The sequence below is a fragment of the Monodelphis domestica genome, chromosome 4 (genome assembly GCF_027887165.1).
Source record: "Monodelphis domestica isolate mMonDom1 chromosome 4, mMonDom1.pri, whole genome shotgun sequence".
Classification (NCBI taxonomy): domain Eukaryota; kingdom Metazoa; phylum Chordata; class Mammalia; order Didelphimorphia; family Didelphidae; genus Monodelphis; species Monodelphis domestica.
In genome coordinates this window covers 422,506,027-422,529,327 of record NC_077230.1, presented here as the reverse complement: position 1 = coordinate 422,529,327, position 23,301 = coordinate 422,506,027, and the positions used below count along the sequence as shown (strand labels likewise).

Genomic DNA, 23,301 nt, shown 5'->3' with positions numbered 1-23,301 from the left:
TAATAGTACTAGACCTTTATTTGGGGCTTTAGAGCGACCAAGTGCTCCATGGAAAGTCTTCCTTTCATGTGCTCATGGAACCCCTACAAGCTAACGTAATACTGTCCTTGTTCACTGCAGAAGAAGGAGAGATCCAGAGAGGGGAGACAGGCTGCCCAGGATCACACAGCAGGGAATGGTGGAGTTGGGGCTCCAGAGCGGATCTTCTGGATCCAAGTCCAAGAAAAGGACTACGCGGCGGGCTTGATTTTGACATACACATCGGCATAGGGCTCCGACAATTTCTAGTCAACGAAAAGAAGGGCAATGAGAAGTGCAGGTCCAGTGGCTCCATGGTTGGACCCCAACACCTCTCTCCCTCTTGACCCCTTACCTGGCCCCTAGAAATACAAAAGCTGGTTTACAGAAGTCACACAGAGGCTACCTGACCTCAGAGTCATGGGCAATATAGGATAATAGACCGGGGTCTTAGAACAGAAAATATCAGCATTGAGAGGAGTCTTAGAACAGGGAATACAAAAGCCTAGAGGACATGTAGAACAGGGAACGTGGGAGATAGGAGGGCCCTTAGAACAGAGAATGTCAGAACTGGAAGGAGCTTTAGAACAAAGAAAGTTAGAGATAGGAGGACCCTTGGAACAGAGAATGTCAGAACTGGAAGGAGCTTTAGAACAAAGAATGTTGGAGATAGGAGAACCCTTAGAACAGAGAATGTCAGAACTGGAAGGAGCTTTAGAACAAAGAAAGTTAGAGATAGGAGGACCCTTGGAACAGAGAATGTCAGAACTGGAAGAGGCTTCAGAACAAAGAATGTTGGAGATAGGAGGACCCTTAGAACAGAGAATGTCAGAACTGGAAGGAGCTTTAGAACAAAGAATGTTAGAGATAGGAGGACCCTTGGAACAGAGAATGTCAGAACTGGAAGAGGCTTCAGAACAAAGAATGTTGGAGATAGGAGGACCCTTAGAACAGAGAATGTCAGAACTGGAAGGAGCTTTAGAACAAAGAAAGTTAGAGATAGGAGGACCCTTAGAACAGAGAATGTCAGAACTGGAAGGGGCTTTAGAACAAAGAATGTTGGAGATAGGAGGACCCTTAGAACAGAGGATGTCAGAACTGGAAGGAGCTTTAGAACAAAGAAAGTTAGAGATAGGAGGACCCTTGGAACAGAGGATGTCAGAACTGGAAGGAGCTTTAGAACAAAGAACATGGGAGATAGGAGGACCCTTAGAACAGGGGAAGTCAAAGCTGTGAAGGCTCATAAAATAGAAAGACTAAGAGCTGGAAGTGTCATTGGGACAGAGAATGTCAAAGCTGGGGGAACTCTTAAAACAGAGAAAGCAGTAACTGAGGAGGACTTTAGAACAGGGAATGTGAGAGCTAGGAGGGATCTTAAAATGTCAGAATAAGACTATGGAATAGAAGGGCCTTACAGCAGAGGACACAGACTAACAAAAATGGAGGGAACTTAGAACATGGAAGAACATCGACCATGGAAGGTCAGAGTTCTAAAGGTCCTTTAGAACTCCGACCTTAGAATATGAAAGTTAGAAGGGATCTTAGATACAGAATAATGTGGGAATGTAAAAGCCAGAAGCATCCTTAAGGGAATACCCGACCCTGTCCTTCCTCCCCTCTACAGAATGCCTATCCAGCTGGCATTTGAACATTGTTGGTGACGAGGAACTCCCTACTTCCCAAGGTAACCCAACCCATTGTCTTTAAAAGACAGCTCCGGTGGCTCTGCTAAGTCTTCTCTCCTCCAGGCTTGATGCCCCAGTTCCTCTGGGTCATCCTTTCCAGCCCTTTCCCCTGCCTGGTTGCCCTCTTTGACACACGCTCCGGCATGTCAGTCATGCATACGACTGGACACGAGCTTTTGGATAGGGTCCAACTGAGCCGGAGGGTTTTCGCAGCACCAGCTCTTGATCCGGACACCCCCCTTCGACTCCTCTGGTGAGATAATCAAGGGATACCCGGGATAGTGTTCTTCCAGCAGCTTCAAAGACTTCGTTCTCCCTATCCACATACCTCATAGAGTGACTCTTCTTCTGGCCCAGGGATCCTGGGAAGTGGAAAGTGATTATCTCTGCCAGGCAGTTCTCTCTGTACAATAAAGAAGAAGTCAGGTGACGAGTCCAGGAAACAATCTGTCTTAGAATCGAGCCTTCCTTGGAATCCTGGGAACTCTGCATCACAGACTCTTGAGAATCACAGCACCTCCACATTTCAGACATATGCTCAGACTGACATTCAGAGCCTCAAGGGATCTTAAATGTGTATATTTTAGCCCTGCAGGATGGAGCTCAGAGCCCAATTCTCTGACGCAAGGGTCTCCCCACTGCCCAAAACTGTCTCTCACAGCCAGTTTCCCCAATTGCCCCTGAAGAATCTGGGGTGTTTGTCACCCAGCCCAGCAGCAGGCTACCCACATCTTCATTCTCCATCAGCCTGACACCTTGGCTAGTCACCGAAGTGAGAGCACACAGCTGTTCTCCAGGGCTTTGGAGGTCATAGCGCCATTTTGTGGGGTTGTGACCGATGAGGAAAGGTAAGGGACTTGCCCAGGGTCATACAGTTAGGGAGCGTCTGTGATGGACTCTGAGCCCCATCTCCCGGCTTCAAGGCTGAAAGCATTTACTTATTTCTTTTCCCCCCAGAGGAAGAAAATTAAATATAATTGATTTAAAGTTTTTCTAATATATAAAAGATTTGCTTGCTAAACAGCTTCATAATAGTTAAATCTCTGAAAGCAGTTATTAAGTGCCTGCTGTGTGCCAGGCACCATGTTCAGTGCTGGGGACACAAAGACAGAAACAGTTCGTGCCCTCAAGGAGCTCCCAATTTAATGTAGGGGCCAAATGGAAGCAACCACAGAGAGGATAAGCTGGAGAGAATGGATGGAGAGAAGGCGCTAGAATTAAGGGAGACCAGAAAAGCCTTCTATTCAGGAAGGCCCTCAGGGTTCCTGCCTTCAAAAAGCTCCATTCTAATGGGAGCTAAATGTTAGCTGTTGGTATTATTCGTTTTACTTTCTTTAATTCATTTAGACTATTTCCCATGGTTCCATGGTTCCTCTTCTTTCCCTTCCGTAGCCAACGCGCCATTCCTCTGGGTTGTACATGGGCCACTGATCAAGACCCATTTCTATACCATCGATATCGGTTAGCTGTTATTATTAATGATTATAATATTGATACTTTACATGTGTTTTCCACACGTGACCTCAGCTGGACCCATGCATAGCAACCCCAAAAAGGCAGTTCTTTAGGTATTATCACTCAATTAACCCATCAACTAGCATTTATCAGGGGCAAACTATAATCTGGGCACTAAGGCTACAAAGACAAATTAGGATCCCCATTTTACAGATGAGGAAACTGAGGCTCAGAGAATTTAAAGGAAGTGCCTTTGGACAGGCAGCTACAAAGTGTAAGAGATGGAACCTGGACCTTTGTGAACTTCAGAAGAAAAGAAAGGGATCCTGGAGTTGGCCGGGGGCAGGGGGGGGGGGGGTTGGAGAAAGAGGCCCAACAGGGAGGGAACTATGTGACTGCAAAGGAAGATGGCTAGGCCATGGACTGACTTTGAACCCTGACTCTACTACAGGGCAGCCATGAAGTCCATGGACAAGTCACTGAACCTCCATGAGCCTCAGTTTCCTCAACTGGGAAATAAAGAAGTTGGGCTGGAGGGTCTCCAATGTCCCTTCCAGCTTGTCCTTCTTTGATGTAGGAGATTCATTGCCTCTCATTCATTGGGGAATTTCATCTGTCTTCCCACTCCCATCCCAAGCATTTCTAAGCCTTCCTTCCAAATAGATAAAAGGAGGGAGGAGTAGAGGCTTGGGGAAACTCCTTTAGACCCCTTCCAAGACCCACCTCCCTCTGAACATACCTGATAGATGGGGTTATCCTGTGGGCCCTGGGGAGACAAATTGAAAATGTTCACATCAGGGGTTGGGGATGCCACTGCATGTGAGTGTACCCCAAGTCCTCATTTAGGCCAAATTCTAAACCCTCGGACCCTGGCCCTGTGCATCAGGGAAAGTCAAGGTTTGGGCCTGAGGACAGCAGTGTATCTCCCAGAGGCAAATAACCAAGGAGAGCAGACCCCAAGGGAGTAAGGGAAGGAATCCAACCAAGAGGAGCTGAGACCATGCCACAAGGAGAGGACCAGTCCTTGGATGGGGAAGGGGTTGGCTTCATGTCCCACAGAGAGAGGAGGAGAATCCCAAATCAGGAGGTGGAAAACATCAGGCACTGGCAGACAACCAAGAGATGGAGAAAGAGCAGAAGGACGCCTGTAGCTTTTCCACCTCTGTAGATGAGAAAAGGGGCCCCAGGGAGCTTTCTCCACCTTTGGAAATGAGGGAGGAACCAATGGAGCTTTTGGTCTAGGCGTGACGGGTCTCTGGCGATCTGGAAAGAAAGAAATCCAGTATGTCCAGAGGCAGAAACTGGCCCTGGGGAGAGTGTCCTTGGAGATCATTTTGTTCAGCCTCCTCATTCAGGGAAACTGAGGTCCAGAGAGGCAAAGGAACTAGCCCATGGTTCATACTGTAAAATCTAAAATGATGTCCCAAATAATAAAAATCTTATATTTTATGAGGTTTATGAGAATCATTAGAAATCAAGGAATAAAGAGGATACAAAATAAAAATCATGTGCCCATGGCTGGTTAGCCATTTTCAAATTTTCCCCACCTTACCACCATCACCGCTGATGCTACATCATGCAAAAAAGAGAGAGTAAGAGGTGTTACCACCAGTCAAATACCAATAACGTGACCTTGCCAATGGGGAGGCACAGAAGAGATTATAGGGAATTGGGGGAAATACTAAGGACTGCTGGGGAATGAAGTCAAAGGTTCAAAATCTCCATTTATACAATACAAAAAAAGTTAGCAGGGCCACCAGGACTCGAAAGCAACATGATTCTCACGCCTGGGCTCTTAATATAACTTTCTTTGGAAGGGAAGGACAGGAGTTTTCTTTTGTTTAGGGGAGGGGGGTCCTGAACTGTTCCATCAGTGGCTTTACTTACCCTGACTGGGCTCTGGAGGAGGGTCTACTTTCCTTGGAGGAGAGTCTGCTGTGCTTGAGGGGGGGTCTGCTTTTCTGAAATAGAGGAAGAGGAGGAGGAGGAGGAAGAGGAGGAGGATGTTCCTGTCCCCTTCTGGAAAGCTTAATGCTTCAACCCCAGGACTAGAAAGTATATAAATGGGACCCAGACCTTCTAACTAGACACAAGATGGAGAAATGGCAGGAATACGAGCAGAGTGATTACCTTCTGTCTTTGAAATCTTCCCTGTCCTTCAAGGTCAACTAGAATACTACCTCTTCCCTGGAGTCCTCCAAGACTCACCCAGAATATGGCCATTGCGGTTCCCTGATAACCCTCAAATGGCATTCTAGTCATGCTTCTCATTCCATACCTTGTATACGTGGACCAGAATTTCTTATTTCTTTCTGTGACTGTAACTGTGGCTTTCTCTTCCAGTTGCAACCCTCCACCACCCTCCAGTCTGGCTTCCAAGGACCTCATGGCGTGATTGAGAGAGGGCACTATAGCCTGCTTTGGGATCCTGGCTGGGTGACTTCCCCATCTCTGAGCTTCCCCCATAAAATGGAAGAGAATAAATCTATACCGCCTCCCTCAGAGTGCACACTATCCATTGGGATGTAGAAAAGTCTTAGAGGACCCCAAAGAACAAGAGCAGCAGAAGCTGTCATCATTCACAGTCTCTCCCAAAACTCCTGGGGCCAAAGGACTGAGACGTGAACCTCAGACATTGTTGGCGTCTTGGGATCATCTCTTTAGAGCAAGAAGGAAACTTTGAGGCCATATAATGCAGGCCCCTACTTTTACAGAGAAAGCAAATCAGGCACAGGGTGAGTAAAGGATTTTCCCAGTCACCCAGAGGAAAAATTTGAATCCAGGACCTCAGATGCTACATCCAGCCCTTTTTCACTGACCCTCCCTGCCTTGGAAGAGAGCACAGGAGATTCTGGCTGACTAACCAATGAGGCCTTCCTCCCGTTCCAGAAGGTACCTGTACCTTTTCCTGATGACCAGGAAATATATCAGTCCTGTGATAAAGGCAACAAAAGCCAGAACTCCAATCACAATACCAGCAATTTCCCCAGCAGACAGTGAGGAATCTGGAATATGCAGGGGAAAAGATTCAGATGGGGATTCAATGGGGATTCAGAAGCATCCCTTCAGGGTGTTGTGGGCTCAGCCCATCCCCAACAGGTGGGAGAAGCCCAAGTACATGTTGGGGAAGGAGTCAGGGACATCCCAAGGGTGATCTGGCAAGCCTGTGGGGATGGAGGCAGGGCAGGAGAGCAAAAGTCATCTCCTGAGGTGAGCACCCAAGGATATATTTGGGGGGTCTGATGGACCCAGAGATATTCTGAGATACATGTGAGACCTTTTCCCAAAGCATGTGGGCACAGAATCATCTCTTGAGAATGGAGTACCCCTCCTTCCTTTAGGGAGCAAGGAAGGGATTCTGATTGGTTAGATCACGTGTTGTGCCCATGAAGTTGGCAGTAGCACAGTAACCCCCCCAAAGCACAGGAGTCTGGGGCAATTTCCCCAATTTGTCATGACTTCTGACTTACAGCTTCCTGTAAAGATCCCCTCCCATCTCCACATTCCCAATCCATGAGCAGGAAGAGAAGGTACCCGAGATCTTTATTTCCCCAAGACCCAAGGAAGGTAGAAAGAGAGCTACAAGTCCAGGGACTCACCAACCACCTTGATGGTGACTGTGGCTGAGCGGGACAGTTGAGTCCAGTCGTTCCATGCCTTGCATGTGTAAGTTCCCTGGTGGCCCCAGGTTATGGGCCATAGAGTGAACACGAAACCATCCTTCTCAATTGAGTTGGAGCCATTGAAGGACCAGTGATACTGGGCTGACGGCCAAGAATGTGCCTCACAATATAACATCACCATTAAGTCAAGCTTGACCTCGATGCTGTTGACTATGTTTGACCCAACTGTGATATTGACAGAGTCAGGTCCATCTGCAAGTACAGGAGGGAAGCAGGAATAAAAGGCTGCAGGAGCAGTTGGGGCAGCCCAGGAGGCAGAATGCCAGATTTGGAGTTAGAAAACCCAGAATTCAAGTCTTGGATGTACTCCTGGACAAGTCCCTTCTTTTCAGGCCTCATTTTCCTCAGTTAAAATTAGGCGATAGGACAAGATGATCTCCAAGGTTCTTTCCAACTCTCACTTTTATGATTCTGTGGTGTCTGGTCTAATCTATTAGAGGTGGGAGGCAGGAAATGGGAATGAAACCTAGATACACTAAGGAGAGCATTGCACTTGGAGTCAGGCAACACCTGAGTTCAAATTCTGTCTCACTTACCCTGGTTAAATCATTTGATCTCCCTGAGCCTCGATTTCCTTAACTATTGTCAGAGGTTGATAACTCGGAGCTCGTCTAGATAAAGATCTGAGTGCCCTCAGTCAAGAGGTGGTAACTCAAAGTCTGCCTGAGAGTGAGCTCAAGTGCCCTCTCCTTCCCCTTCTTTAGGCCTCTCATACATGTCTATTGCTGGCAAAGACATGCTGTTGCTGACCGTTCCATGAATCTTGGATGGTGTTTGAGTCATAATCTTACCCCAAGTGCTTATCTGCATTTCTTGGAAATATTCTCTCACCCTAATTCCTGGAATCCTTATCCTGCACCAGGTGTCATATCTACCATCCTTATTGCACTTTCCCAAGGACTGTCTCAGTCCTTTCCCAGGGATCCATCTCAAAGGAATGCTTTGACTCTTTGTGATCTGTATCTTTAAAAATCCTTAGCTGCCTGCAATAAACCATATTTGTCCGCCATCAGTGGGCAAAACCCTTCCGACTCCACACTGTGCCTGTTATATTTTTGATTCTTATCTTTTCCCTTGTCCTTACTTACAGGTAAGGTCCCTATAATTTCCACCTTTGTTATTCCTCTATTATTTTCTTTCATCCTTATCAGGGGAACTCGGGTCCCAGTCCTGCCTCCCCTCAGGGGCTTTAACAACTATAAAATAGGGATGAGAACTCCTAGGGTTGCAGTGATATTCAGCTGAAGAGCATACGTAAAGTGTTTTGCAAACCTTAAAATGCTCTCTAAGTTCTAACTATTATTGTTATTCTATCTGTGTGGTGTTAGGTCTCTTGGAGTCTTTGGGCCTCAAATTCCTTATCTACAAAAAGGCGTTGGACAAGATAAACTCTAAATTATTCTCTTGCAGCTCAAAATCTAGGATCTCTTCTTTTTTTTTTTAACCCTCATCTTCCATCTTGGAATCAATACTGACTCCAAGGCAGAAGAGTGGTCAGGGCTAGGCAATGGGGGTTAAGTGACTTGCCCAGGGTCACACAGCTGGGAAGTGTCTGAGGCCAGATTTGAACCTAGGACCCCCAGTCTCTGGGCCTGGCTTTCAATCCACTGAGCCACCCAACTGTCCCCCAAAGATATCCATTTTTGAGACATCAGTAATAAATAAAAGTATGGGACAGGATCACTTACAGTACACAGTCAAAGTTATTGGGTCACTGTTGGAGGAGCTGATCAAATTCCGAGTGGTGCATTGATATTCCCCAGCATCCTCCCTCCGAGCCTGGGCTATGGTCAGTGTTCGGTTCCCCTGAGACAGCACCAGCTGGTCACTCGGCCAGAGCTTCTGCTTGTCCAAAAACCACTGGACCTCGATCTCAGTATCTGGAGTTACACAGGTAAAGTTTACCGCACCCTCGTCCTCCACAACAGATTTGTTACTGACCAAAAGCTGTGGCTTGGTCACCTCCTCTAGAAAGAGAAAAGACAATGCCTCTGAGGTTCCAGGTTTTCTCCCTGGGGCCTTGCCTCGGGGGCCTTCAAGATCATCTGATCCAGCTCCTCTCCTTCCATAGAGGAGGAAACTATGATCTGGAGCCATGAAGTGACATATCAAGGTCATATAGATAATGAAGAGTAGAGCCAGGCTTCCACCTCTGGTCCTTGGAATCCAAGCTCAAGGGTCTGTGCCTGACATGTTCACTTGGTTTAGCCCCTTCTCCCTATCACCACCCAAACAAGACTCATTTTCTACCTCTCTGATTGACCCAGGGAAAGGAAACCAGGAATTTCCTACTGGAGGTAACTGGGTGAAATGTCTCCAAGCAAGCAAAGATCTGGGGTTAAGAGCAAAGAGTCCAAGACTGGGAGTCAGGAGGCATGAGTTCAGGTCCTGGTTTCACTAGTAGCTTGGAGAGTCTCCTTTTTCTTCTGGTTCCATTCTCCTGATCTTTAAAATGAGATGATGACCTCTGATCTCACCTTAGAACATGGGTTCTAAGCTCTGACATTCCATGATCCTGGGGACCCTCCCACCTCTGACATTCCCTGTCCTAAAGCCTTTCCCACTTCTGACATTCTCTGTTCTAGATTGGTTCCCAGCTCTGACATCCCCTAACCTAAGGTCCCTCCCAGCTCTAACATTCCTTGTTCTCCCATTCCACTTCTTCTATTCCAAGGACCCTCCTAGCTCTGATATTCCCTTTTCTAAGGACTCTTCTCACTCTGACCTTCCCTGTTCTAAGGACCCTCCTAGCTCTGACTTTCTATTCCAGAATCCTCTTAGCTCTGACTTTCCCTGTTCTAAGGACCCTCTTAGCTCTGACTTTCTATTCCAGAATCCTCTTATCTCTGACCTTCCCTGTTCTAAGGACCCTCCTAGCTCTGACTTTCTATTCCAGAATCCTCTTAGCTCTGACTTTCCCTGTTCTAAGGACCCTCCTAGCTCTGACTTTCTATTCCAGAATCCTCTTATCTCTGACCTTCCCTTTTCTAAGGACCCTCCTAGCTCTGACTTTCTATTCCAGAATCCTCTTAGCTCTGACTTTCCCTGTTCTAAGGACCCTCCTACCTCTTTCTATTCCAGAATCCTCTTAGTTCTGACCTTCCCTGTTCTAAGGACCCTCCTAGCTCTGACTTTTCTATTTCAGAATCCTCTTAGCTCTGACTTTCCCTGTTCTAAGGACCCTCCTAGCTCTGACTTTCTATTCCAGAATCCTCTTAGTTCTGACCTTCCCTTTTCTAAGGACCCTCCTAGCTCTGACTTTCTATTCCAGAATCCTCTTAGCTCTGACTTTCCCTGTTCTAAGGACCCTCCTAGCTCTGACTTTTCTATTTCAGAATCCTCTTAGTTCTGACCTTCCCTTTTCTAAGGACCCTCCTAGCTCTGACTTTCTATTCCAGAATCCTCTTAGCTCTGACTTTCCCTGTTCTAAGGACCCTCCTAGCTCTTTCTATTCCAGAATCCTCTTAGCTCTGACCTTCCCTGTTCTAAGGACCCTCCTAGCTCTGACTTTCTATTCCAGAATCCTCTTAGCTCTGACCTTCCCTGTTCTAAGGACCCTCCTAGCTCTGACTTTCTATTCCAGAATCCTCTTAGTTCTGACCTTCCCTTTTCTAAGGACCCTCCTAGCTCTGACTTTCTATTCCAGAATCCTCTTAGCTCTGACTTTCCCTGTTCTAAGGACCCTCCTACCTCTTTCTATTCCAGAATCCTCTTAGCTCTGACCTTCCCTGTTCTAAGGACCCTCCTAGCTCTGACTTTCTATTCCAGAATCCTCTTAGCTCTGACTTTCCCTGTTCTAAGGACCCTCCTAGCTCTGACTTTCTATTCCAGAATCCTCTTATCTCTGACCTTCCCTTTTCTAAGGACCCTCCTAGCTCTGACTTTCTATTCCAGAATCCTCTTAGCTCTGACTTTCCCTGTTCTAAGGACCCTCCTACCTCTTTCTATTCCAGAATCCTCTTAGTTCTGACCTTCCCTGTTCTAAGGACCCTCCTAGCTCTGACTTTTCTATTTCAGAATCCTCTTAGCTCTGACTTTCCCTGTTCTAAGGACCCTCCTAGCTCTGACTTTCTATTCCAGAATCCTCTTAGTTCTGACCTTCCCTTTTCTAAGGACCCTCCTAGCTCTGACTTTCTATTCCAGAATCCTCTTAGCTCTGACTTTCCCTGTTCTAAGGACCCTCCTAGCTCTGACTTTTCTATTTCAGAATCCTCTTAGTTCTGACCTTCCCTTTTCTAAGGACCCTCCTAGCTCTGACTTTCTATTCCAGAATCCTCTTAGCTCTGACTTTCCCTGTTCTAAGGACCCTCCTAGCTCTTTCTATTCCAGAATCCTCTTAGCTCTGACTTTCCCTGTTCTAAGGACCCTCCTAGCTCTGACTTTCTATTCCAGAATCCTCTTATCTCTGACCTTCCCTTTTCTAAGGACCCTCCTAGCTCTGACTTTCTATTCCAGAATCCTCTTAGCTCTGACTTTCCCTGTTCTAAGGACCCTCCTACCTCTTTCTATTCCAGAATCCTCTTAGTTCTGACCTTCCCTGTTCTAAGGACCCTCCTAGCTCTGACTTTTCTATTTCAGAATCCTCTTAGCTCTGACTTTCCCTGTTCTAAGGACCCTCCTAGCTCTGACTTTCTATTCCAGAATCCTCTTAGTTCTGACCTTCCCTTTTCTAAGGACCCTCCTAGCTCTGACTTTCTATTCCAGAATCCTCTTAGCTCTGACTTTCCCTGTTCTAAGGACCCTCCTAGCTCTGACTTTTCTATTTCAGAATCCTCTTAGTTCTGACCTTCCCTTTTCTAAGGACCCTCCTAGCTCTGACTTTCTATTCCAGAATCCTCTTAGCTCTGACTTTCCCTGTTCTAAGGACCCTCCTAGCTCTTTCTATTCCAGAATCCTCTTAGCTCTGACTTTCCCTGTTCTAAGGACCCTCCTAGCTCTGACTTTCTATTCCAGAATCCTCTTAGTTCTGACCTTCCCTTTTCTAAGGACCCTCCTAGCTCTGACTTTCTATTCCAGAATCCTCTTAGCTCTGACCTTCCCTGTTGTAAGGACCCTCCTAGCTCTGACTTTCTATTCCAGAATCCTCTTAGTTCTGACCTTCCCTTTTCTAAGGACCCTCCTAGCTCTGACTTTCTATTCCAGAATCCTCTTAGCTCTGACTTTCCCTGTTCTAAGGACCCTCCTACCTCTTTCTATTCCAGAATCCTCTTAGCTCTGACCTTCCCTGTTCTAAGGAGTCTCCTAGCTCTGACTTTCTATTCCAGAATCCTCTTAGCTCTGACTTTCCCTGTTCTAAGGACCCTCCTAGCTCTGACTTTTCTATTTCAGAATCCTCTTAGTTCTGACCTTCCCTTTTCTAAGGACCCTCCTAGCTCTGACTTTCTATTCCAGAATCCTCTTAGCTCTGACTTTCCCTGTTCTAAGGACCCTCCTAGCTCTTTCTATTCCAGAATCCTCTTAGCTCTGACCTTCCCTGTTCTAAGGACCCTCCTAGCTCTGACTTTCTATTCCAGAATCCTCTTAGCTCTGACCTTCCCTTTTCTAAGGACCCTCCTAGCTCTGACTTTCTATTCCAGAATCCTCTTAGCTCTGACTTTCCCTGTTCTAAGGACCCTCCTAGCTCTTTCTATTCCAGAATCCTCTTAGTTCTGACCTTCCCTGTTCTAAGGAGTCTCCTAGCTCTGACTTTTCTATTTCAGAATCCTCTTAGTTCTGACCTTCCCTGTTCTAAGGACCCTCCTAGCTCTGACTTTTCTATTCCAGAATCCTCTTAGCTCTGACCTTCCCTGTTCTAAGGAGCCTCCACTTATGTGGCACCACTTCTAAGAAAAGCAGGAACCTGGGTCTGGCAACATCCTGTAGGACTCACCAACCACCTTGACAGTGACAGATGCTGAACTGGACCTTAAAGTCACTCTGTTTTTCACTGAACACGTGTAATTTCCTTCATCAGTCCTAGAGGCACTGGAGATGAAATAATTGGTCTCAGAACCCAACCAGGAAGATTCATTGAAAAGCCAGGTATAGCTGGGGTCAGGATTTGACTCAGTCAGACACTGCAATGTGACGTTGGAGTTGGTTTTAACTGCAATGATGTTGCCCCAAACAGTTCCATCCTGCGACGTAATCATGACTTGGTCTGGCCCATCTACAAAAACAACAACAACAACAACAGAATGTCAGGGCTCCTCCTTATCTTGCTAGGCCCTTCCAATGTGGTCATTGTTCAAGGCCTTGTCCAGCCTTGACCCTCTTCTATCTTCCTCTTCATGAAACGCCATGGTGACCTTGTCCCTTCACAGCTTTGTGGAGCCATTGAAATCTATATGCTTGGCCCTGAGGCAGGGCTTGGTCCCTCATTCTAGAAAGAGAGGAGACAATGCCTTTGAGGTTCCAGGTTCTCCCTCTGGGAGAGCCCCCATTTCCAACTGTCTGCTAGACAGACACACATAGATGGCATAGGGAAGAGCACTGAGCTCAGAATCAAGAAAATCTTCTCTTCTCAGTCCCCCACCATAAAGGACAGGATTCCTTCCCCCTTCCTAGTGCTCACAACCCTTTGGGACCCCTTCTTTTGTCTCTACAGTTCTCCCACTCTCACCTGATTTATGTCTGCGTATGTGTGTATATACATCTCTTTCCTCACATTTGACTGCAAACTCCCCAAGTACAGGATTTGTGTCATAACTCCCTTTGCATCCTTGCCCCCAGTGAAGAGTCTGAATGTAGTAAGTGCTTAACAGATGCTGGTTAAACCACATAGAATAGATTGGAATTTAATAGATCAGGATTGAAATTATTTAAATATAATGAAATGAATGGAAAAAATCAATATGAATTCAATTTAAATAAAATAAGTGAAATGGAATTAACTGATTCTTCGTGATTTCATTTGAGGTTTTCTTGGCACAGATACTGTAGTGGTTTACCATTTCCTTCTCCAGCTCATTTGACAGATGAGGAAACTGAGATAAACAAGATTTGAAATCAGATGAGTTTTCCTGACTCCAGGCCATGGTACTCTATGCATTATGATGCCACCTAGCTGTCCTAGCAAAGAAAAGGAGCTTAAGAAAAGCCTGTTTCCTTTCTTCCTTAGTATATGTGCTCTTTGAGAGCAGGGGTTATTGACTCATTCTTGGTGTGCCCAGCTCTTAGCACACTGCCTAGAACACTGATGGCGAACCTATGGCACATGTACCAAAAATGACATGCAAAGTGCTCTCTGTGGGCACATGCACCACCCACATCACCCCCAAATTATGTTACTAGAAAGGCAGAGGGACTTGGGCAGAGCTTCTCCCCTCCCCCTCTCCACTATGTTTGATGATGTTTTTTTCACATCACCTGCCCCTCTGCTCAACAACCCAATGGGAGCTCATAGGGGGTAGGTAAGGTAAGTGGCTCATAGAGGGCAGAGCTGGAGGGGAGAAGAGCATTTGGGCCACTCCTTCCACCTTTCTACACTCACTGAGGACATTCCTCACTTCACCCACCCATCCACCCAGCAGCCCAATGGGAATGCTTTCTCCCTCCCATGTGTGCAGTAGGGAGGGGCAGGGGGCACCTGGCACTTGGGTGGGGCACAGCATGCAGTCTCTAAAAGGTTCACCATCACTGATAGTAAATGCTCATTGATCAATGCTGAAATGTCAAATCGAATTAAACAGCAATTTATCAAATGGAAAGGAATTGAATATTGATATGAATTGAATTGAAAACCATTTAATAAATAAAATCGAAATGTATTTAGCTGAACCGAACTGATTGAATTGAATTATTTAGGTAAAGAGAACTGAAATGAGTTGCACTAGCTTGAAATGAAATTAAATTGACTCTCATTGAAAATAACGGAATGGAATCAGAGAATTGAAATACATCTAACTGAATTGAACTAACTGATTAAAAGAATACCAAAGAAGACTGATATTAACTGAATTGAATTGAAATGAAATGAAATGAAATTTAAATTATTTGAATTAATAGAAATAAACAGAATTTAATTTGTTAAAATGAATTGAGGTAGCTTATTACTATTACTACTGCTATTATTATTATTATTATTATTATTATTATTATTATTATTATTATTATTATTATGCTTGTCCCTTACTGGCCTCAGTCACACACTTTGGTCCATGATAACTTTCCAGAGCAGAGGACAGTTGGCATCTCAGCTTGCTTGGCTAAATGGATATAGTTCTTTCCCATTACTTTGAGCCTGCTCAGGTCCAGATACCTTCTTCCTCCCCACAGGGACCTTGCCCAGCTGAGTCCACTATCTGCTGTTTCCTATGCCAAAGGGCATGGGATTCCTGTCCCAGAATCCCAGGAGGCTTATCATCTCCCTCATTCCAAATACCCAGACAAGGGCAGGATTCAAACTTGGATCCATTGACGCCAGAACGAATGTGCTCCTTTAATCAAACCACTGGATGTGGAACCAGACAACCCAGGCTTGACCATCTCATGCTCATGGACTTTGGGCCCCAGTTTCTTTTTCCATAAAATAGCAATTGATCCCCAAGGTTGTGTGTTACTTAGAACATTCCCATGGAAGGAATTACAAAGCAAGGTTCATCCGAGCAACAATCATTGGCAGAACTTTAAACACGAGAGAGTCAACCTTTTACCCTTTTATTCTTAAGAAGTTTTTCTTCACCTCCAGGAAAAATCTGCCTCCCTGCCTCTTTCCTCCCATCACTCCCATCCATCATAGGTCTAGAGTGGGAGGAATGGTTAGAGTCCCCTGAGTCTTCACCTTTGAGGGAAAAGGAAACTGAGGCCCACAGAGATTTGGAGACTTATTCAAGGTCACAAAATGTGATCGTTGGACTCTCTGATCCCTAAAGTCCTTCCCACTCTAATCTAATCTACGTCAAGTCAACACTGATTTATTAAGCACCTACCATGTTCTAGATGCTGGGCTAAGTGCTGGGGATAGAAAGAGAGACAGTCTACAAGGAAAAACACAAAGAGAACAATCCACAGTCTAATGGGCGGGGTGAGGGCAGAAGGGGACACACAAACAACTAGCTGGTATGTTGTTGTTCCGCCATTCTTCTTTTCTTTTCTTTTCTTTTTTTTAAACCCTCACCTTCCCTCTTGGAGTCAATACTGTGTATTGGCTCCAAGGCAGAAGAGTGGTAAGGGCTAGGCAGTGGGGGTCAAGTGACTTGCCCAGGGTCACACAGCTGGGAAGTGTCTGAGGCAAGATTTGAACCTAGGACCTCCTGTCTCTAGGACTGGCTCTCAATTCACTGAGCTACCCAGCTGCCCCCACTTCTTTTCTTTTTTTAACCCCTTACTTTCTGTCTTAGAGTCAATGTTGCATATTGGTTCCAAGGTAGAAGAGTGGTAAGGGCTAAGCAATGGGGGTTACATAACTGGACTAAAGCCATGTTCAGTTGTTTTTCAGTGCCAGTCATGTCCAACTCTTCATGACCCCATTTGGGGTTTTCTTGACAAACATCCTGGAGTGGTTGGCCATTTCCTTCTCTGGCTCATTTTACAGAGGAGGAAACTGAGGTAAACCAGTTGTGTCTGACTCTTTGTGATCTCTGTTTGGGGTTTTCTTGACAAACATCCTGGAGTGTTTGGCCATTTCCTTCTCTGGCTCATTTTACAGAGGAGGAAACTGAGGTAAACCAGTTGTGTCTGACTCTTTGTGATCTCTGTTTGGGGTTTTCTTGACAAACATCCTGGAGTGATTGGCCATTTCTTTCTCCATCTCATTTTTTTCAGATTAGGAGACTGAGACCAACAGGAATAAGTGACTTGTCCCTGGTCATACAGCTATGAAGTGTCTGCGGCTAGATTTGAACTCAGGAAGGTGAGTATTCCTGCCTCCAGGCTCAGCACTCTTAGCTGCTGCACTACCTGGATGCACTGAAGATATTTGCAGGGCAAACGGGAGATAATTCTGAAGAAAGGCACTAACATGAATGAAGTCAGAAGAAGTCTTCTTGCAGAATTTTAGGGGTACGATAGTACGCCAGCATTTGGGGGAGTGGAGGTGGGAAGGATTCTAAGTGGCAGAAGGGAGAGCATTCCAGGCAGGGGAGAAAACTCCTACAAGACAGAGACAGACACTGAAGGCCAAGTTTGGGGAACAGCAGGGTCATCTTGGGATGTATGAAGGAAGAAATATATAGCAAACCTGGGAAAGTAAGAGCTTCCTAAAATCCGTTAAACTTCTATAAAGCACCAATTATGTGCCAGGCATTGTGTTAGGGGCTGACGTGGGACAGATACGAAGACAAACTCAAATGGCTCCTGGCCTCAAGGAGCTTCCTTCCATGCTATTGAGAGAGATCTGTACACATAAGCATTTTTGAAGAGCGTCATAGATTTAAAATTTGAAGGAACCTCAGAGGTCATCAAGTAGACTCTTATTTTGTAAGGGGGGCAGCTAGGTGGGTCATGGGATAGAGCATCAGGCTTGAAGTCAGGAACACTCATTTTCCTGAGTTCAAATATGGTCTCAGACACTTCCTAGCATCTCGACCCTGGGCAAGCCCTGTGCCTAACCCTTCCCACTCTTCTGCCTTGGAACCAATACTTAGATCCTAAGACAGAAGATCATGGTTGGTTGGTTGGTTGGTTGGTTGGTTGGTTGGTTGGTTGGTTTTAATGAGAGTGCTGTAACAGATCATCTTTAAAGCCCATGGCCTTGCCCCATTCCCCCTCAGGTCCAATTCAGCTCTGAGACTCAGCAATCTAAGCCATCGCAGCCCTGCCATTGCCCACCTAACATGCCAGCCTTATGATGGGCACCTCACTACCTACTCAGCTCAGACCACTATGGAAGGGGATGAGGTCCAGGCCAGGGTCCCAGGAGGGAAGGGGAGGCACTCACAGTAGACCAACAGGAAGATGCTCTCACTGCTCTGGGCGCCCACCAGATTCCAGGCTTCACACTGGTAATAGCCTCTGTCCCTCCTGGTGACATTGTGAAAGGTGAGGGTCTTATTATCCGGAGACAGAGACAGTAGCGGACTGGGTGGCAGCTCTGTGTTGTTCAGGAACCACTGGATGTTGACACCCACATCCTGGGAGACACACGAGAACTTCACCGAGGTCTGGAATTCAATGACGTCTCCACCCTCCCTGAGGATGTCGGGCTTCGATGGCTTCACTGGAACAAGAGAGGGAGAGAGGCTGAGACGAGGTGCCGGAGGAGAAGGCACACATGCAATCCACATGGCCAGACACTCAGTAAACATTTACTAAATTAATACTATGGAAATGGGTCTTGATCAATGACCCATGGAAAACCCAGTGGAATGGCTCGTTGGCTACTGGAGGGAGGGCGGGAGGAGGCGAGGGAAAGAGCATGAATCATGGAACCGTGGGAAAATGTTCTAAATTAATCCATTAAATGCAATTTTTCAAATTGAAAAAAATTATTAAGTTCCTACTGTGTGCCAAGCACAGAGAACTAAAAGAAAGTCCCTCCCTTCGCAGAGCTCTCAGTCTCATAGGGAAGACAGACCTCTAACAGCTATGGAGAAACCTGATTTGTATGGGATAAATGACAGAGGGAAGACACTAGAATGAAGGGGTGTTGGGAAAGGCTTCCTATAGAAGCTTGAATTTTATCTGGGACTTGGAAGACACCTCTTGGAAGGATTTGCAAGCCTAAATCTAAGATATGGGAAGGACCTTAGAGGGCATCTGGGTCAACTCCATCATTTTACAGAAGAGGAAACTGAGGCCAGAGTAGATAAGTGACCTGCCCAACGGCACACACGAGAAGAGCTGGGTAGCTTCATAACCACTCCCAAGGGCCTAGGAAAGTTCCTGGTCCATAGGAGGAGCTTACCAAATAAATTCTCATTGACTGACTGATTGACTATCTGAACCTCCACTTCTCCAGCTGTGAAATAGCAATAAGAGGCCCCATTAATATTGGCCTCCTTGGGCCTCCCTGACCACGCTGCTTCTTAAATGATAAAGTACATCATCTCGTAATAAGAAAAGCCCTCCATCTGGGGTCGCAGGATGTGAGTTTGAAGTCCAGCTTTGCCACTTACTACCTAGTTGACACTGACTATATCATTCCTCCTCTTCAGCCCCAAATTCTTCCTACACACAATAAGAGGGTTAACCTAAAAGCTCCAATGATCTCTCAATCACAAAACCCAAAGGCCTTTTTCTAATCATTCTCTTGGAGCTCTCTGAAGCCTTTGCTATCCATCGCCTTCTTTTCCTTGATTCTCTCTTTTCTCCATTTCTGAGACTCTATTCTCTCGTCCTCCTCCTTCTCCTTCTCCTCCTCCTTCTCCTTTTTCTCCTCCTCCTCATCCTCCTCTTCCTCCTTCTCCTCCTCCTCCTTCTCCTTCTTCTCCTCCTCCTGCTTCTTGTCCTCCTCCTCCTCCTTGTCCTCCTCCTCCTTGTCCTCCTTTTTCTCCTTCTCCTCCTTGTCCTCTTCCTCCTCCTCCTCCTCCTTGATGTTCTTTGCTAGATCCTCATCCAGGTCCTGACTGCTGACCAAGAATATTCCCCAGGATTGCTGCTCTCCTGGCTGCTCACCTCTTCTCCCTCTGTACCTTTTCCCTTGGTGATCTCCTAAAGTCTCGTGGATTCAGTTATCTCCATGTAGATGATTGTCAAATCTATTGACTCAGCCCTAACTTCATTGCTGACCTTTAGTTCCAAATCCCAGTTGTTTCTTGGACATTTGGAAGTGCTAGTGCCCCATCTCTAGTGCAGACCCTCTTCATTCCAACCCATCCTCCATTCATGATCAAACCATGTCATCCCCAAACCAAATGAACTCTAGTTCCTTCCCATCTTCTCCAGATAGTCTTCTGAGCCTTCGACGGCTTCCACGACCTATTGTTCCACTTTCCTGGTCTTCTTACACCTGCTTCCACGACCTATTGTTCCACTTTCCTGGTCTTCTTACACCTCATCCCCTAACAGGTACTCTTCAGTCCAGCAACGATGGTCTCTTGGCATCCTCTCTTTCTGTCCCCCGTGTCTAGAATACTCTTCCTCCTCCACTATGACTCCTGACCTCTCTGACTTCAAATTCCAGCTAATTTCCCTCCTTCTCCTCCATGAAGTGCCTCCCAATCCATCTTCTAGTTCTAGTTCTAGTGCCTTCTTCTGTTTCTTATTTCCTCTTTATCCTGTTTGCTGCAAAGATCCTTTAAGTGCTTTCAGAATTATAAATTCTCCAAGGGCCTTATGTGCCTTTTGCTTCTTTTTTAATTCCTAGGGCTTAGAATAGTGCCTGGCATACAATAAATTCTTTTTTTTTAATTAACCCATATTTTCTATCCTAGAATCAATACTGTGAATTGTTTCCAAGGCAGAAGAGCAATAAGGACTAAGCAATGGGGGCAAAGTGACTTGTAGTAGGGGATAAGCATGTCAGGCTAAGTGACTTGACCAAAGTCACACAGCTAAGAAGTGTCTGAGGTCAGATTTGAACCCAGGACCTCTCATCTCTAGGCCTGGCACTCAATCCACTGAGTCCCCCTAGCTGCCCCCTCATACAATAAACTCTTAATAAATTCTTCTCGAAGGGCAGCTAGGGGGCTCAGTGTATAGAGAGTGGCCTCAGCTGTGTGACTTTGGTCAAGTCACTTAGCCTGACCTGCTTACCCCCGACTTCTCTTCTGCCTTGGAACCAACACTTAGTATTAATTCTAAGATTGGAGATATAGGGCAGGTAATCATGGCTGCAATCTAGACGCCACATGCTTCCTCTCCCTGGCACCAAACGAAATAGACTACATCAAAGGAGCATAAAAATCACCTTTGGCAGAACAGGACTCCCCAGTACTCCCCAGTACCCCACAGAGGCGAAGGTACATGGGGTTTGAACATTTCCACACTATAATAAGAAGGAAGAAAAGCTTGCACAGAAACATGAACTGAGCCGCCCTTCAGCCCCCACACCTCCCCCACCAAACCAGAGCGAGCTACCGGAGCTCTCACTGGGACACCGAGTGAGTGGGGAATGTCTCTGTCTGGGGAGGGGGGGGACTCCAGGGTCCTTGGGATCTGGGGACTGCCAGGAAACAACGTCTCAGAGAGGTTTCACGTGAGAACCCCGGCGCTGAGCACCGGCTACGGAGCCTTACTCAGGGCGGTTGCGCTGAGCATCTGGGCGGAGCTAAACACCAGGGGTGGACCATACGCTGATTATCTGGGCGGAGCTGAACACCTGGGCACATTGGCTGTGATCAGGGGCCCAGCACTCTAAGAAGCCTCGGAGGCTGGGAAGAACTAGTCTGAGGCAACCTAAATTCACAGAAAACCCGTCCATATCACCCAGACCCCAGACCAAAAAGGAAAGGGGAATAAAACCACCAAAGGGATGGCTCACATGGCCCAAAATCAAGCCTCCAGGAAAAAGGGGAAAAGGTGACTATTGAAAACTTTTATGGTGGAAGTACCCAAGGAAAAGAAGAGAATGAGGAGGAAATCCAAAAAAAAATCAGAACATGCCTCCCAAAATAGAAACTATCAACAAGCTCTGGAAGATCTCAAACTGGAACTTATCCAAAAGATGGAAACCTGGAAAGAAAAATGGGAGAAAGAGATCAGCAGTCTGACAGATAAGACTGCTCAATTGGAAAAGGAGTTCAAAGCATCCAATAGAAGGGCAGACAAAGCTGAAAAGCAAAACCAGTCCCTAACGACCAGAATTAAGCAACTCGAAGAAAGTGAGATCATAAAACAGCAAGAATCAATAAAGCAAACCCAAAAAATTAATGAATTAGAAGAAAACATAAAATATCTCACTGAGAAGGTCACAGATTTGGAAAACAGAGGGAGAAGAGACAACCTCTGAATTATCGGTCTCCCAGAAAAACCAGAGATGAACTAAACTTGATATTATTCTACAGGAGATTATAAAAGAAAATTGCCCCCACGTTCTGGAGCAAGGGGGCAAAATAGAAATAGAAAGGGCTCATAGAACACCCTCTATACTAAATCCCCAAAAGACAACCCCTAGGAATGTAATTGCCAAATTCAAGAGTTTCCAAGAAAAGGAGAAAATCCTATAAGAAGCCAAGAAGAGGAGCTTCAGATATAAGGGGGCTCCCATAAGGATCACACACGACCTAGCGGCTAACACAATGAGACCACAAAGCATGGAACATGATATTTAGAAAGGCAAGAGAGCTGGGTCTCCAACCAAGAATCAACTACCCAGCAAAACTGATTATATACTTCCTGGGGAAAGTATGGGCATTCAACAAAATAGAAGATTTCCAAGCATTTGCTAAGAAAAGACCAGAACTTAGTGGAAAATTTGATATCCAAGCACAGAAAGCAAGAGAAACATGAAAAGGTAAATATGAAAGAAAGGAAAAATGAGATAAATCTTATCTTTTTCTTTAAGTCAAACTCTCTTCTATAAGGACTACATTTACATCAAATTATATATATTAATATGTGGGGAAAATGTTTTGTGTAACTCTCATAAATTGTATCATCATAAGAGTAGTTAGAAGAAACATGCATAGGGAAAGATTGGGGCATTAAGAAGATTTGGGGAAAGTGGGGGCAAAGAAAGGAAAAGGGAGGGGGGAACCATCGATAACACTAAGATTTACTTCAAGAAATGGGGGGGGGGACTTAACAGAATACTCTTTCCCATATAAAGATACACATGGAAAGGGGAGGGGAAGAACTCTCATATGAGAAGGAGAGGAAGAGAGCGTGAAGTGGAATTACTTAAACCTTACTCTCAGTGAAATCAAATCTGAGAGGGAAGAACATCTAGATCCAGAGGGATCCAGAATTCTATCTTATCCAACAGGATAAGAAAGAAAGGAAAATGAAGGAGGGGGAGGGAGGAGAGAGTATAAAAAGGGAGGGAAGGAGAGGGGGGAGGGGAAGGGAGCATAAAAATGGAGGGGCTAGAAAGGGAAGCATCTCAAGGGAGGGGACTAGGGGGACTGACCTAAAGTAAATCACTGGTTCAAAAGGAGATAGCTAAAGAAGAAAGGTCAGAATTAGGGGAAGATATCAAAATGCCAGCGAATCCACAAATGACAATCATAACTTTGAATGTGAATGGGATGAACTCACCCATAAAACGTAGACAAATAGCAGATTGGATTAGAACCCAAAACCCTACCATTTGTTGTCTTCAAGAAACACATATGAGGGGGGTTGACACTCACAAGGTTAGAATTAAAGATTGGAGTAAGCCCTTTTGGGCCTCAACTGATAGAAAGAAGGCAGGAGTTGCAATCATGATATCTGACAAAGCCAAAGCAAAAATAGACCTGATCAAAAGGGATAGGGAAGGTAAATATATTCTGCTAAAAGGGAATATAGACAATGAGGAAATATCACTAATCAACATGTATGCACCAAATGGTATAGCATCCAAATTTTTAATAGAAAAACTAGGAGAATTGAAGGAGGAAATAGTAAAACTATATTAGTGGAAGACTTGAACAAACCACTATCAAATTTAGATAAATCAA

General features: G+C 45.6%; 1 protein-coding gene across 1 annotated transcript in view; it reads right to left on the bottom strand.

Moving 5' to 3' along the window:
• The window catches only part of CEACAM20 (CEA cell adhesion molecule 20), a 35,887-nt gene continuing 12,586 nt past the window's right edge, over nucleotides 1-23,301 (bottom strand). The window contains exons 4-13 of the mRNA XM_056826217.1: nucleotides 17,700-17,978; nucleotides 12,711-12,989; nucleotides 8,530-8,808; nucleotides 6,758-7,033; nucleotides 6,061-6,163; nucleotides 5,046-5,119; nucleotides 4,360-4,421; nucleotides 3,898-3,924; nucleotides 2,032-2,106; nucleotides 1-284 (exon numbers count right to left, since the gene is read on the bottom strand). Coding sequence (XP_056682195.1) covers nucleotides 231-284; nucleotides 2,032-2,106; nucleotides 3,898-3,924; nucleotides 4,360-4,421; nucleotides 5,046-5,119; nucleotides 6,061-6,163; nucleotides 6,758-7,033; nucleotides 8,530-8,808; nucleotides 12,711-12,989; nucleotides 17,700-17,978 — 1,508 coding nt within the window. The 3' untranslated portion in view covers nucleotides 1-230. The remainder of the gene's footprint in view (nucleotides 285-2,031; nucleotides 2,107-3,897; nucleotides 3,925-4,359; nucleotides 4,422-5,045; nucleotides 5,120-6,060; nucleotides 6,164-6,757; nucleotides 7,034-8,529; nucleotides 8,809-12,710; nucleotides 12,990-17,699; nucleotides 17,979-23,301) is intronic.